Raw genomic sequence first — 15,831 nt, 5'->3', positions numbered from 1 at the left:
ATTAATTGGAGGTAAGAGTCCCAGGCTTTCCTGCCTGGGCTGGCTTTGAACATTAATTCTCAGATCTGAGTAATTAGGATTACAGGCACCAGCACCTAGTTCTTTCAATAAACTTTTAAAATTTGTTTTGAAAACAAGAGACCTGTACACATTCTTTTTTCTTGCATCCTGTGAACTAGTGGCTATACCAGGACAGTAGAAAAGAAAAGGATGGCAACTGAACTCTATGAATTCTGTTACTTGCTAACCATTAGCCCGCTCATTCTGCTTTCAGTGTACAAACATTTCTGCCATATACTCAACAAGATGCTTTAGGTCTTGACCCATAGCAGTGGATGGGCATGCCACACCTGGTCTGCTTATATGCTAAGTTTATAATCTAAACCATGTGTAGGAGGAGAGGGAGAGAGATTTGTGTTCTTTTTCCTTTTTTACATTAATGCATTATTTTCTCACCTTTCCTTACACAGAAAACAGAAGACCTACAAAAACCGAGGCTTATTCTTACCAAGAAGGTGTTGACAGAATTCAGAGTAGGGAATCTCAGCACAACCCATGGACACTTGTGTGAATTCTTTGGCATGGAAAGGGTTGGACAGGGACTCACACACCTTGAAGTATACAGTTCCCTTCTCTTTGACAATGGCAGCCTGTTCCAGTTTTTCTTTGGTGTCCATCTCCCAGGATTCTTTGGCCTGTGTGTAAATTTGTGGCAATGGTTAGATGAGCACAGGAGGAAATGCATCAGCTGTTGCCAGCTACTTCTATGGGATACCCCAACTCCAGGCACGCTGGCTGGCTGCTAAACTCTGGGTCACTGCTAGTCACAGGTTGGCTAGTGCTCTCAATATGGCTTTAAGAACTCGCTTTCCAAGGTGCCCCATGCGGAGCATGAAAAGAGTGCACCTTTAGATGGTATGGTGAGGCCATCCAAGGAACGCAAGGCCCCCTCACTCCCCTCAGGCAAGCGGCAATCACAATTTTAGCAAACTTTCTCTAAGCCTGTTTTTCAACCCTAAAATGAGAATACTACTTGTAGTCAAGTCACAGTTGTAGATCCATATAGAACTTTCAAAACTCTAGGCCCAGCAGTTGTCTTTGCAGCAGCCAGTTACAGTCAGGCGCTAAACAGTAACAACCTGCATCTGTGTGCTTGGGGACTTGCATGTAAAAGAGGTTAGGAGAGCAAGGCTCAGCGAAGATGTCGCTTCAGAGCCATAAATACATGACTTCACCATCGGCTGCTACTCTACACTACCTGTGCTCTTTCTCCTAAGGTGTGGTCAGTGCACTACAGGGCAAAGCAGTTAAGAAGCTTAGGTGCTAACTGTAAAATTCTCTCTATCCAAAAACAATTAGGCTGTGATCCCAGTACAGCAGCCGCCCTGCCTCTGTTTTAAGTGAGTGAGGACGATACTAGTTTCTCTGGCAACCATGTGGCCTCCTTATGATTCAGCTCAATTATTTAAAAGCCTAGTTAACAAGGGAAGCTATGAATTTTTCATGTAGGCTTCAATCTTTTTTTTTTTTTTTTGAAGACAGAGTCTCGTTATGTAGTCCAAGTGGCCTGTGATTCTCCTGCCTCAGTTTTGTCGGCATCATAGGCATGTACCATCAAGCCTGGTTTTTAGCTTTGGCCTTTTTTTTTTTTTTTTTTTTTTTTTTAATGTCAGAACTTGGGGGGAGGAGGGTGCTGAACTCTGTCCCTTAGTTTTTTTGCTCAAGGGACACAGCTTGACCCATAGCTCCACTTTTGGCTATTTGGTGGTTATGGCTAATTAGAGATCAGAGTCTAGGCACAATCCTGCTCGGGCTGGCTTTGAACCTTGATCCTTAGATCTCAGTATCCTGAGTAGCTAGGATTATAGGTATGAGCCACCGATGCCTGGCCCTTCCCTCGCTTTCTTAGATCAAAACTATAGACCTATAGGGCAACAGTTTCTCTTCAGAGTAAGGTACAGAATGGAGGGGGAGGGAGGGGAGGGTGCATACTATATAGGAATAAAAAAGGAATACACAAGTCCGTCACTGAGGGGCCCCAGGAAGGTGTGGTACAGGTCCCACAAGCATGTGGCTGCTGTTGACAACATACCTAGCCCAGGCATATGCTGCGTGTTTGTGGTTAAATCAAGCTGGCAGCCTCCAGAAGTGACCCTGGGCTGCAGAGATCTCCAAGGGGGCATCATTTCTTCAACCCAGGGCAAGTGACAAATTCCCTCTTCTATACTTGGACGGTTACATTCCTTTCTTGTGTCCTGGTCACACAGAGGGTGGCCCCAGGCCGGGCCTTTGCGATCATTGCTTTCAGCACAGGCCCCCTTCATGACTCCGTGAAGGGTACAACCCGTTCAGCACTGAAAAGCCGAGCCCCACGCCCCCAAGGAGCAGCTTGGCAGTACATAAACTTTTTTTTTGTCTTCAACCCAGGAAAAAAAAAGTACAAAAAGAACAAGTCTAGGAACAAATAAGGGAACAAGTCTTGGATTTTACCCAAGTTAAGTTTAAAAAAAAAAAAAGGCTGACACATAAAAACAAAGTAAGCACACGGAGCTCCTGGGCTGGTCAGTTGTCCCTTCTCTGGTAACAGTGCAGAGACAGGAGACAAAGCACAACTGGGAAATCAACCCCACTGTGACGCACCACCTGGCAAGGCAGTTAAGGAAGCGGGTGGGAGAGAGCACCAGGATGGAGAGAAGTTGGATTTTCTCACCTTTTCGAAGCTCTTAAGTGTAACTTCATATATAAGCTCAGCATTAGGTTCAATGCCAAATTTAGGCTTCCCTGCCTCTCCAAAACCATATCTGAAATGGAGAGTAAAAATAAAACTTTAAAAGAATTGGTGTTTCACTTTCGGGCACTCCCTTTGGTATTCTGAAGCCCTGTGTTCACAGAGAGCTTCACACATCAGAGATACCCAAAGACAAAGCCAATGCTGACCCAAGGACGCCATGCCAAGTGCACTGCTGAGGTTTCTGGGAAGCCAGGGAACATTTGGCTTTCTTTTCTCCTTTACATCCGCCTGTAACATGACACCTGTAGTGCTTAACACGGCCTGCTTAAATGTCACTGCCTTTTCCTCTGCTGGACTCCCTCTGCAGGAAGGGCAAGAAAGACTCAGACACTGTAATTGTTCCAGTGGTGCTTGTGAAAGGTGTGCTTGCTTCAAGAAGCTTTTAACTTTTTTTTTTTTTTTTTTTTTTGTACTGGGGATGGAAGTCAGGGCTTCACATTTCCAAGGCCAGGGCTCTATCACCTGAGTTACATCCTCAAGTCCTTTTGCTTTAGTTTTCTTTCTCTCTCAGTCCACCACCCCTCCAATAGGGTCTTGCTACCTTTTCCTGGGCTGGTCTTGAATGACAATTTCTCTATTTCTGCCTCCAGAGTACCTGAGATTACAGGCGTGATTACCGTATCTGGCTTCTTTGAGAGAGTGTCTAACTTTTGCTCCAGCTGGCTTTGAATTGTGATCTTCCCATTCCCACCCTCTGAGTAACAGTGGTTATATAAAGGTGTGTGTCACTATACCTGCTCTCCTAACTTTTTATGTGTGTGTGCCCCCGCACTAGGGCTTGAACTCAGGGCTTGTATGCTGTCCCTGAGCTTTTTTTGCTCAAGGCTAGCACTTCAGCCACACCTCTACTTCTAGCTTTTTGGTGGTTAATTGGAGATAAAAGTCTTTACCCCCCTCCCTCCAAGCTGGCTTCAAACTGCGATCTTATCTCAGCCCCCCAAATAGCTAGGATCACAGGCATGAGCTACGGGCACTCAGCTCTGATTTTTTTTTTTTTGTTAGTTTTGGGGCTTGAACTCAGGGCCTGTGTATTGCTCCTGACATTCTTTTGCTCAAGGCTAGCACTGTTCCACTTGAACCACAGTGACTCTTCTGACTTTTCCTGTTTATATGATGCTAAGGAATCAAACCCAGGGCTTCATGCATGCTAGGCAAACACTCTACTGTTAAGCCAAATTCCTAGCCCCTCTCCTACATTTTAAACTTCAAGTACTGTCACTTTTTCTTTTTTTTCTTTTTTTTTGGTCGGTCGTGGGGCTTGAACTCTGGGCCTGGGCACTGTCCCTCAGCTCTACAGCTCAAGGCTAGCCCTCTACCACTTGAGCCACAGTGCCACTTCTGGTTTTCTGAGTGGTTTACTGGAGATAAGAATTTCTCGGACTTTCCTGCCCGGGCTGGCTTTGAACCATGATCTTCAGATCTCAGTCTCCTGAGTAGCTAGGATTACAGGCATGAGCCACCAGCTACTTCCAATCAAATAAACATGAGGAAATACACATTAGAAAGGCAAAAAGGCACATCAGGAAACACAGATAATACAACAATACAAAATAGCTGCCCAGACACTCATCTGGAGATACACTGTTGGAAAATGAAGCTATCCTGTTGGAAAATGGGAGCGGTTTTTAGCTAAAACTGGATAAAAAACTGGGGATTTGCAAATTTACTTTTTATAGCCATCTATCAATATATATGTTTATTTATATTTTTGTTTGTCATGGGGCTTGAACTCAGCGACTGGGCACTGTCCCTGAGCTTTTTATGCTCAAGGCTAGTGGTCTACCACTTTGAGCAACATTCACAAATTGTAGATAAGAGACTCGGGGCTTTCCTGAGCAGGCTGGCTTCAAACCGTGATCCTCTGATCTCAGCCTCCTGAGTAGCTAGTATTATAGGCATGAGCCACCAGGCTCAAACCTGGCTTCAAACAAATTTAAACTATACAAGAAGCATATACTTGCTAGAATGAATGGGTCTTTGGTAGAGGAGTTCTACTTGTCTGGTTCCAGGGGCTCCCTAATATGCCCAGCATATTAGTCAAGTATTCAACAAAATATATTCTATCTGCTAAGCTAAACTACTGTTTTTTACTAGCATAGTATGGTTGGAATTTCAGTCCTCACATATGCTAGGCAGACGTCCTAATGGCTAAGCCATGCCTTCAGTCCCAAACTACTTTTGAATGTATGAAATGATATAACAGAAGATCAACTCAAACTTTCAGGGTATGTGTTGTGAAAGATGTCAAAACTGGGCTGATGCTGACACACCCAGTGGTCTCTGGGGCAAAGGAACAAGAATACATACATTTTGTTGCTTGTTCTACTTTCTTTACCTCTTGCCTCATTTCCTCAGAATAAATGCTTACTCATTGACCTCCACAGTTAATCAAGAAAATGGAAGCTGAAGGGCTGGGAAGGTGGCTCAGTGGTAGAGTGCTTGCCTTGTATGCATGAGACCCTGGGTTCAATTCCTCAGCACCATATAAGCAGAAAAAGCTGGAAGTGGCGCTGTGGCTCAAGTGGTAGAGCGCTAGCCTTGAGCTGAAGAGGTGAGGGACAGCCAGAGTTCAGGCCCTACGACTGACAAAAAAGAAAAAAGAAAGAAAATGGAAGTTGAAGCCTGCATGGTGGCTCATGCCTGTAATTCTAGCTACTCAGGAGGCTGTGATCTGAGGATCCTGGTTCAAAGCCAGCCCAGACAGGAAAGGCCAAGAGACTCTTATCTCCAATAAACTGCTCAGAAAACTGGAAGTGGCACTGTGGCTCAAGTGGTAGAGTGCTAGCCTTGACCTCAAGAGCTGAGAGAGAGCGCCCAGACCCATAGTTCAAGCCCCAAAACCAACCAAAAAAAAAAGAAAGAAAATGGAAGCTGAAGCAAAGAGAGGCACAAAGAGACCTGGCAGGAACAGGGCGTGGTAACTTAACAACAGGGCAAAGGGTGTACCTTTAGCAAAGAAATAAAAAGAATGCAATAACCAGTGGACACATGATGATTTTGAGTCCTGTGCTAAGAAGGAAAAAGCAACTGTGTGTCATTCATCTTTGATCAGTGGTTTTTAATCAGGACTTTTTTTTTTTCTTTTCTGTAGGTTGTGGGGCTTGAACTCTGGGCCTGGGTGCTATCCTTTCAGCTCTTCAGCTCAAGGCTAGTGTTCTACCACTTGAGCCAAGCCCTACTTCAGGTGGTTTACTGGAGATAAGAGTATCACGGACTTTCCTGCCCAGGCTGGCTTTGAACCGTGATCCTCAGATCTTAGCTTTCTGGGTAGTTAGGATTATAGACATGATCTACCAGGGCCCGGCAATCAGGGCATTTTTAACCCTTCCTTGCCAGGTGACATCTGGCAATGCTCAGAAACAGTTGAATGTCCTACACTGCATAGGGCAGTCTTGGCTCCCAATAATTATGCCAGTGGTGCAGAATGTGAGAGAGAAGCCCCAGGAAAGGGGCCATAACTAGGTGGGAGTGTGAGACTGGGGAAGGGGAGCATCAAAGCCATCATAGCTACTGTAAGTGGGGTTCGAGAAGACTGAAGAAAGGTTAAAGTGAAGTTATCTTTTCAAGAGGTAGGTGAACCATCATCCTGGGGAGGCAGAAATTCATAACAATCTGTTCTGAGGACAGTCACCCTGACTTCCATGAGGCACGGGGAGTTTTGACTTATGCTAGCTTGGTCTGGGCAAAGAAAAAGGACCTGGGCCACACAATTTAACTGGCTGAAAAACATCACTAAGATAACAGATATGCCAAGACTTAACCAGATAAACTGGGCTACTGTAACAGAAGAAATTTGGTATTAATGTCCTTGCATTACTAGTTGTCACCTGAGAGTAAAAGATCAAAAAATGACCATAGAGGCCATTAGGTCTTCATGTCTATCAAGAAGCACTTTCATGTAAAGTTCTTGTACCAACTGTTTCATTTCTACAGATGAAGAAATGGAGGCTCAGCGAGAAGTGCTTCTTGAGAAGCTGTCCCCCCCCCCCCCGCCCCCCCAGGCAGCAGCAGAGTCAAGATTTAAACTCAGACTCTGTTTGTCCTGAGAAGATAGTTTAATCTTTTGACTTATACTGCTTCTTAATTAGACTCCATCACACCTCGGAAGTTTTATGGAGAATAAAATGCAGATAACATTAAGGGTACAAATTTTGCAACAGGGGCTGGGAAGGTGGCTCAGAGGTAGAGCGCTTGCCTTGCATGCCTAAGGCCCTGGGTTAGATTCCTCAGCACCACATAAGCAAAAAGAAAAAAAGCCGGAAGTGGTGCTGTGGCTCAAGTGGTAGAGCGCTGGCTTGAGCTGAAGAGCTGAGGGACAGAGCTCAGGCCCAGAGTTCAGGCCCCACAACTGGACCCCCCGCCCCCCCCCAAAAAAAAACAAGTTTTTTTTTGCAGCAGCCACATCACAGCACCTCTCAGATGCAATACTGAATGGGAAGGAGGGATGTAAAGAAGACAAGGGAATTTGCCGCATGGACACCGAACAGGCTCGGTATGGGAGGTGTGCAGTATTGCACACACATGTGCAGGTGTCAGGTTGTAGAGAATGGACTTAGCACAACTTCTCAACATAATCAGTAACTTGAAGAGAAAGTAATGAAAACTTATAGACATAAGAATTTATGAAAACCTGTTGACTACTTTCATGCTAGAAATGATATGAAAATCTATCATGTCTTAAATGTAGTTAGTTTCTTTTCTCTGGTGGCCCAAGGAAGAGAAGGGAAAAATGGAAGAGAAAGATGGCCATCCACTGCAAAAGCAATACTGGCTAATTTCTTGAGGGTGTCTACTGCTGGTGAGTTTGCTGAGTGACTAGCATGACCGGCTTATGAGGTCAACACTGGTTTCCCCAGTTACAGAGGGGGAGTTAAGGAAGGCTTTGGCGAGTTCAGTAGTGAACCCAACTGCACGCAGCTGATTCAGCAGTTCAAACCTGCAAGAAACTACTTGGAGTGCTAAATGTAATTTCTATTCCTTTGTGCTATTACATTTGCAACATTTGCCCCCAATAACTGCCTTATTAGCTAGGTTATATTTTAAAATATAATGAGCTGACTCTTACAGCATTATATTCTCACAGCCCATATAAAATTTTATTCTCTTCAGGAGCTTAAATTTGTAAGCACACTAGATGTAAATCACACCCTTTCTCTGTGAGGTCAGAGCTATGACAATATTGGACTGCTAGTTTAAAAGTAATTAGAGGTTATCTGGATATGGACACAGAGAAGAGAGCTTGCACTGAGTAAAAGAAAATTCTCTCCAGGGCTGGGAAGGTGGCTCAGTGGTAGAGTGTTTGCTTTGCATGCATGAGACCCTGGGTTTGATTCCTCAGCACCACATAAGCAGAAAAAGCTGGAAGTGGGGCTGAGGCTCAAGTGGCAGAGTGCTAGCCTTCAGCTGAAGAGCTGAGGGACAGCACCCAAGCCCAGAGTTCAGGCCCCACGACTTTCAAAAAAAAAAAAAAAAGAAAATTCTCTCCAGATACAAACAGCTTCTACAGGAACAAGTAGATGTTAATAAAATACACTGAAGTAAGAATACAGTAGTGGAATAAGGAACAGGGTAGAGAAAGAGATTACATAAAAGATGCTTCAGAAAAGGCTTTAGAACTCAGGGTAGAAGCATTTTCAAGGGAGTTTTAAAAGGGTAGGTGGCAGTTACATCACTACTTGAGAAATGTGATTATGGACCATGTGTTAGGACAAAGGAACATAGGTGACTGGCTTGGGTCAGAGGTGACACAAAGGCAAAAGAGGGTACAAAAGACACAGTAGTACCTAATGGCAAGGGCAGGTCATCGAGAGTTTCAATAACTCAAATCCTAACTGGAAAAGCCATGGGGTCGAGGGAGGACACACTAGATAAGCAGATGCATGTCCATGCAAACAGATTCAAAACACCCTGCTTCCTCTCAGGGGTCCATTTCTCAAGAGCAGGGCTGGACTTATGGTAACATTTTAGATCTAAAAATACTACCAAATATGTTTTCACAAGACAGACTGTCAATGTCTGATAGTTCTAAGCTTGGAAGTGCTAATGGATATCCTTATGATGGGAAAAATTGAGGCAAAAATGAGTCAGCTCCATTGCCTTTCGATCCAGGAAGAACATGTTTTTCTTTTCCCCCAAAATAAAACAAAACACCCCCCAAAAAGGGGGGACTCTATATAAGAACATCTAAATGCTGCTTTAACTCCCAACACTCACATGTGTTTACTGCCTCCTGATGAATTTAGAGAAAAGAGAACTTGCCACACGTGAGAGGAGCCAATAATGGCCTGAGTTAGCCAGGTGGCAGGTGATCACATCGAAAAATAACGCTTGCCTGTCAATCCTATCCTTAACACACATCAACCAAGTAAACATTGTCACAAACTGCTGTGGCAGTGTAAGGCAACATTATTCTTGGCAAACCGTACTTGACTCAATGAAATTTCTGCACTGCTGTATTAAATTCATAGAACACACCAAAATGCTGAGTGAAAAAAACAAGTGTATCCTTGTTCTTCAGGTAACTTCACTGTGTGCTAAACTGGTGTGCTGCTTACCGTGGTCCAAGATACAAAATACACTGTTCTTCCCTCTGCATTTTCTCCAGGGCTTTGTCAATTCCAATTGGAATGTCGTGGTCTTCTCCTTCACCAACAGTGAATACCACATCTCTGCAATCAAACATCCTTCCACCACAGCGGCCTTCCAGGTGGACTGAGGGTAGGAAGACAGGAGAGTCACAAAGCTGCTCCTACCACTGGCGGATTTAGTGAAGTGGTGGTGGCCCACAAATGTAACACATACCATTTCCCTTTTCTCATTTCATCAAGATACTTGCATTATGTCTTGTTGAAGCTTAGCCACCCAATCTGAATGTTAAGAACAACCATATTTTTCATTGTTTTAGATTAAATGTATAACTACTGATAGTTACATCAGTAAGACAGCTTATAGATAACAAAACAAATTTAGAACTGATCTAAGCCTACTAGGTGACAGATTCCTTACCTGCAAAACAAAGTCAAGATATGTTGGATAATTATTAAAATGCCACAAACTTAAGTTTGAATATATAATGGCCTCCATCTATAATAGCATCTTGGCTTCAGATAATTGGGCACGAAAACCAAGTGAGTGGTTATTTCCCCAAGAAGACACACAAGTTAATTGCAACCCTTTGTTTTTTGAACGTCCTAATGGCATTCACAAATATTCCTGATTAAAAGTAGAAAACGTAAAGGCAATAACATCAGCTGGGTCCCTTAGTGGTAGTAATAAATGCAAAGCCTGGAGGAATCAATTGTATACTGCAACTTCACAAATTACTTAATAACCTCAGTAACATGCTAAGAGTAAAGGTCAATTTCTTGGGGTTTAAGTCACCACACTGTCCAAATTCACTCAGCCTATTCCCAGGGTTAATTCGTGTCAGATCTTATTTCAAGAAACAATAGGAAACACACACACATTTTCTTCATCAGTTAAGACTCATTTTTCTAGGAAAAACAATTCTCTGAAACCTTCCAACTACCTTTAGTGTTAATGGTAATTATGCTTTTTCATTTAGGTCTTCGATTCAGTAAGAAAAATGGTTGGCCTGTGAGACAGTGTATCAGACACCAAGCAATATAATTTCTCTCTTAGAAGAAAATTCTTCCCCTGTTCTCACTGTATTTGATGTCGATGCCCTGCATCTTGTATAAACACTTCTCTAATTTGGGGAGAGGAAGGGAAAAAACAAAATGCTTAAATAGGGATACAGTTTGACCCATTGTAACAATGAGATGTACAAGACACTATGTTGAGAAACAATTTAGGCTGGGTTGGGGGAGTGTGTAGTTGTGGAGGTGGGAGGGAAGGGATGGTAGGGGAAAAATAAAGGAGGAGGCAGTAATGCTTGGTAGGAAATGTACTCATTACCTTGCTTATGTAACTGTAACCCCTCTATATAATAAAAAACGAATTAAAAAAATTCTTTATTATAATGGCCTATATGCAAACCTGTAATTTCCTAAAAGACTTCAAGGCTGGCTGATTATTTAGATAAGATTATTTGTTCTTTTATATTCATTACATGTCTAAAAACCAACTATTACTTTCCAAATACAAACTAAATCTCTTTTTTGGGGTAGTGGGGAGACAGTCTCACTATGTAGGCTAGGTTGGCCTTGAACTTAGATCTTTCTGCCTTAGCACTCAAGAGCTGAAATTACAGTCATACCAGCCTAATTTAACTCTACGATCTCAAAGGCCCCTTGAAAGCTCTAAAATTCTGATTCTATGACCCAGTAATATACATCTCAATAAAGTCTAAAACTAGCTTCAAGCTTTTTTTTTTTTTTTTGGTCAGTCATGGGGCCTGAACTCTGGACACTGTCCCTCAGCTCTTCAACTCAAGGCTAGCACTCTACCACTTGAGTCACAGCACCACTTCTGGCTTTTTCTGTTTATGCGGTGCTGAGGAATCGAACCCAGGGCTTCATGCATGCAAAGCAAGCACTCTACCATTGAGCCACCTTCCCAGCCCTTCAAACTAATTCTTGTGATTAATCCTTTGATCATATTGCCCAGACATGAAAAATGATATAAACTTTGAAGAGAAAACAGCAGTGGTATAGATACTGGGCCCAAATGTCACTGGGATATTTATGTTTGAAGACCTTCCTGATTTGCTCTCATCACTGACCCAGGCTAGCTGAGGAAATTTGGGTCAAGCTACAAAGGGTTTGAATATTGAGTTTGCTCCTCCAAACTATGACTAATGCTAGACTCAGTGTAGAGGCATCATATGGCATTTATATTCCATCCTCAGAAAAGCAAATATTCCCACTATATTGTATTCATTATTGGATCTCTCTAAATAAGTTAATCAGTAAATTCAGTAAGTTGCAGTAAATTCAAAGTTCTTCTGAACATTTAAAAAGTAAATTTCACTATCTCTGGGAATGTAGTAGCTTGTAGTAGCGCTCTTGTCTAGTACATGCAAGGTCCTAGGTTACATCCCTACCACTGCAAAAAGAGAACACACGCTGGGCGCTGGTGGCTCATGCCTGTAATCCTAGCTACTCAGGAGGTTGAGATCTGAGGATTGTGGTTCAAAGCCAGCCCAGGCAGGAAAGTCCCTGAGACTCTTATCTCCAATAAAATCACTGGAAAACCGGAAATGGCACTGTGGCTCAAGCAGTAGAGCATTCACCTTGAGCTGAAGATCACAGGGACAGTGCCCAAGCCCAGAGTTCAAGCCCCTAGACCGACCAAAAAAAAAAAGAGAACATACACACAAACAACAACAACAAAAACCAACCACTACCCCCCCCCCCAAAAAAAAAAAAAACTTGATTTTTTCTTTTCTTCAGGGCTAGTACTCTACTATTTGAGCCATACCTCCACTTCCGGCTTTTGGTAGCTTATTGGAAATACAGTCTCACAGATTTTCCTGTCTGGGCTGGCTTTGAATCATGATCTTCAGAGCTCAGCCTCATGAGTAGGAAGGATTACAGGCATCACCAGCATCTGGTGATTACTTTCAAATACATGAGTATTAGAGGTTTTAGGGGGAGTCTAAGGCTTAAGATACTTTTCTGAAATATATGCTGATATTTGTAAAGGGGTTGAAAATTCCTAAAGTTTGTGCACCTAATTTTTTTGGGGGGGTGGGGGGGTCGGTCATGGGGCTTGAACTCTGGGCCTGGGTGCTGACCATCACCTCTTCAGCTCAAGGCTAGCTCTCTACCACTTGAGCCACAGCACCACTTCTGGTTTTCTGGTGGTTTATTGGAGATGAGAAGCTCACATACTTTCCTGCTAGGGCTGGCTTTGAACAGAGATACTCAGATCTCAGCCTTCTGAGTAGCTAGGATTACAGGCATGAGCAACCAGGATCTGGTGATTACTTTCAAATACATGCATATTAAGAGGTTTTAGGGGGAGTCTAAGGCTTAAGATACTTTTCTGAAATATATGTTGATTTTTATAAAGGGGTTGAAAGTTCCTGTAAGTTTGTGCACCTATATATATTTAAATATGTGCAAGAAATTTAAGTTAGACTAATGGCCACATTTTTCATGAAAAAGGTTTGCTGAACAAAGTGAGTTTCAACCCATGTATTGTGTAATATTCCCAGTATTGAGATTTATTATTTCAGTAGCTCACAACTTAGTTAAACAGATTTTTCTTTTTTGGCCTGAGGTTTATTGTTAGAAGGATCTTCCTCCCTAAAGGAGAATACATTTAGTAGGGAGGAAATTATCAGTACATTTGTTGTGGCTTTGGGTTGATCAAGTTTGAATGTGTTTTCAAAACAGGAAATCCAAAGACTCTGCAAAGGATTCCTGAGTGTGTGTCAGTTTCCTAGATGGGTTTTCAGCTCACATGTACTTGAAATGATATAAATAATTTGAAAATTTCCCTTTAGATTTCTTCACCCAGCACTAGGGGGAAATAAGAAAGACTGCTTACTAATAAACATGTTGAGAAAGACAAATGAAGCAAGAAGAAGAAAAAAAGAGAAAAGAAAGTACAATATTAGTTACAGATGGTCTCTGAGACAACAAATGGTGGATACAGTGTCTGTGGCCATCTAATAGAAAGGTTAAAAAAAAATCTGTGGTGGCTCTTATAAATAATACCTATGTGTATACTATTTCCCCCCAGTATATCAAATTCTCTGAAATTAAACCTGAACAAGCAGTAGCTGCAATGCCATAAAATCTAAGTGATATGAAGACATACTTATATGTAAATACAAGCCTCCACCTTGTAACACTGATGATATCTGGAATGTCAGAACAGTGGAGGTATCACAGCCTCAGGGCACACACATACATACAGTCCATTGATGCTTTACATCTACAAGCAGCAAAGGCTATCACTTGCCCAGTTAACTGGTTTCTAAACTTGGAACACTGGCGTGACAAGTTCTACAAGGCTGCTGACAAGTACTCCCAGCACTAAGGAGCCCGCCCACAGCCACGATCATGGCTCTCCTCTGGTGACATATGTAGAGGTGGCCCAGCTCCTGTAGTTCCACTTACACTCCTTTCCTAACAATTGCTATCAAAGAAAACCGTGGCAGCTCTGGTTGCTTTTGACCTTGTATCTCTTAGTGCGAATACTCACGTAATAAATATTTAATAATAACAATCATGACTCATTTGAAAGCTCAGCCTCAAGGGCTCAGGAGGTCTGTTGCTAATCTCAACCAGCATGATTGATGGGAAGTACATGATCTATGACGTGGCCAAAGTGAATAAAAGTACATACAGGATGCTTCTACTTAGGGCTTTTTTGGTTGAGAAAGAAATAAACAAGTTAAAAAGAGACATTTTCTCTTGACTTAAAGTCTTTGTAACTTGAAGGAGGGGAGGGGGATGGAGGGAGTTCCAGCAAACCTCACAGAGTCAAACCAAACCAAATTACCCAAGTTTAGCTGCGCAATCTGAGTTTAACCACATCAAGTGTGCCTGGTCCGCTGCAAAACATCATTTAAACTGGAGCCTCTGACTTATTGTTCTCTTACTGCCCTAGAGCAATTTTGTTTTGAAGAGCACAGAACACCCTGTTCTGAATGTGGCTGGCACATGAACTCGATGTGCTGACAGCAATTTGTACTCCGATTAAAATAGGGGGAGAAAAGGAAAGAGTGCACAGCAGCAACAGACTGGAATGCAAGAACCCCAAAACTGCACAATTTGTATTTTAGGAAGCAAAACTGAGAAAGAGGCTGCATAACTTAAAAAAAAAAAAAGTGCTGTAAATGCTCCAGCCTAAAGACGTTAGCTCTGGTAAGTGTTTTTCCCTTTTCTAATTATAGTAGTTGGTGTCTGATAGCTTTGCACTCATTCCCAAAACAATTACTGGGTCAGAGGGATCTGGATGGGAATGCTTTAACGGGCATTACTACTAGACAAGACCAGTCATTTGGCCACAGAAAACCAGGTTGCAACAGGTTATTCCCACTCAGCAATGTTTCCTCTGTTGCCTAATTCCTGCCAATAACTTTCTCTGTGTCTCCTGTCTAAGGGAGCACATCTTCTGAGAGAGTATGATATTCTCTCTCCTCTCTTTCTCTCTCTCTCACTTGCAAGCGTGTGTGTGTGTGTGTGTGTGTGCGTGCGTGCGCGCGCGCTTGCTATAACTGGGACTTAAACTCAGGGCCTGTGTGTGTCTGTGTGTGTGTGTATGTGTGTGTGTTTGTGTGTGTGTGTGTGCACTATAACTGGGACTTAAACTCAGGGCCTGGGCACTGTCCCTTAGCTTTTTTGCTCAAGGCTAGTGTTCTACCACTTGAGCAACAGCTCCACTTCCAAGAATAGGATCTTAATAACCCCCTGAAAAGGCAAGAAGACTTATGGAACTGAGGGACACATGATAACGGAGGGCAGGCATGGAACCTGGCTACTGAGATAGGAGAACACTTATGTAAGTGATTTCTATTCTGTGGTCTAAACAGGAAGCATACGCTCAGCAGATAAATTCTCCACCAACACAAACTTATTGTTCTTGTCTTCCCAGTAGTATAGAACTTGAGTTAAACAGACCTGTATTTTATACTGAACTGATCCATCCTGACACTTAATTGATATGACTTCAGAAATTAAATGATCTCTCAGTTTTTTCATCTGTAAAATAGCTAACTCATAGCTATTGAGAGGATTAAGTTAGAAACTCAGAAGTTTGGAGACATAGCTTAGTGGTACAGTGTTTGACTACCTGGCATGAGATCAATCTGTAGAACCACAATAAATAAACACACAAACAAGATTTAATTTGTTCTAAATTAAAGCTTTAGCTAAATTAAAGTTTTAGCTAAATACAGAATTCATACATTCATTCATTCATACATCCATATGGGAGTCTACCATACCCAAACACTGTTATATTGGATATTGAGATGTACTCAATGTTAGTTATGAGTATTGTCCTGTGATAAGTATTAAGTTATACTAGATTAAGCATAAGAAGTCTGCATAAGAAAACATTTACTTTCTCTTTTTTGCTGGTCCTGGGGCTTGAACTCAGGGCCTGGGCATTGTCCCTGAACT

The 15,831-nt window shown here is 42.4% G+C and overlaps 1 protein-coding gene across 2 annotated transcripts in view; it reads right to left on the bottom strand.

Annotated features, from left to right (window-relative positions):
- Positions 1-15,831, bottom strand: part of Fkbp5 (FKBP prolyl isomerase 5) — a 103,652-nt gene that overhangs the window by 15,950 nt on the left and 71,871 nt on the right. For both annotated transcript variants that reach the window (XM_070023900.1, XM_070023901.1), the window contains exons 6-8: positions 9,346-9,502; positions 2,711-2,801; positions 612-695 (exon numbers count right to left, since the gene is read on the bottom strand). In XM_070023900.1, coding sequence (XP_069880001.1) covers positions 612-695; positions 2,711-2,801; positions 9,346-9,502 — 332 coding nt within the window. The remainder of the gene's footprint in view (positions 1-611; positions 696-2,710; positions 2,802-9,345; positions 9,503-15,831) is intronic.

This window comes from Dipodomys merriami, unplaced genomic scaffold (genome assembly GCF_024711535.1).
Source record: "Dipodomys merriami isolate MVZ:Mamm:240054 unplaced genomic scaffold, mDipMer1.0.p SCAF_16, whole genome shotgun sequence".
In the NCBI taxonomy this organism is placed as follows: Eukaryota; Metazoa; Chordata; class Mammalia; order Rodentia; family Heteromyidae; genus Dipodomys; species Dipodomys merriami.
This window is presented reverse-complemented; position numbering and strand designations above follow the sequence as displayed.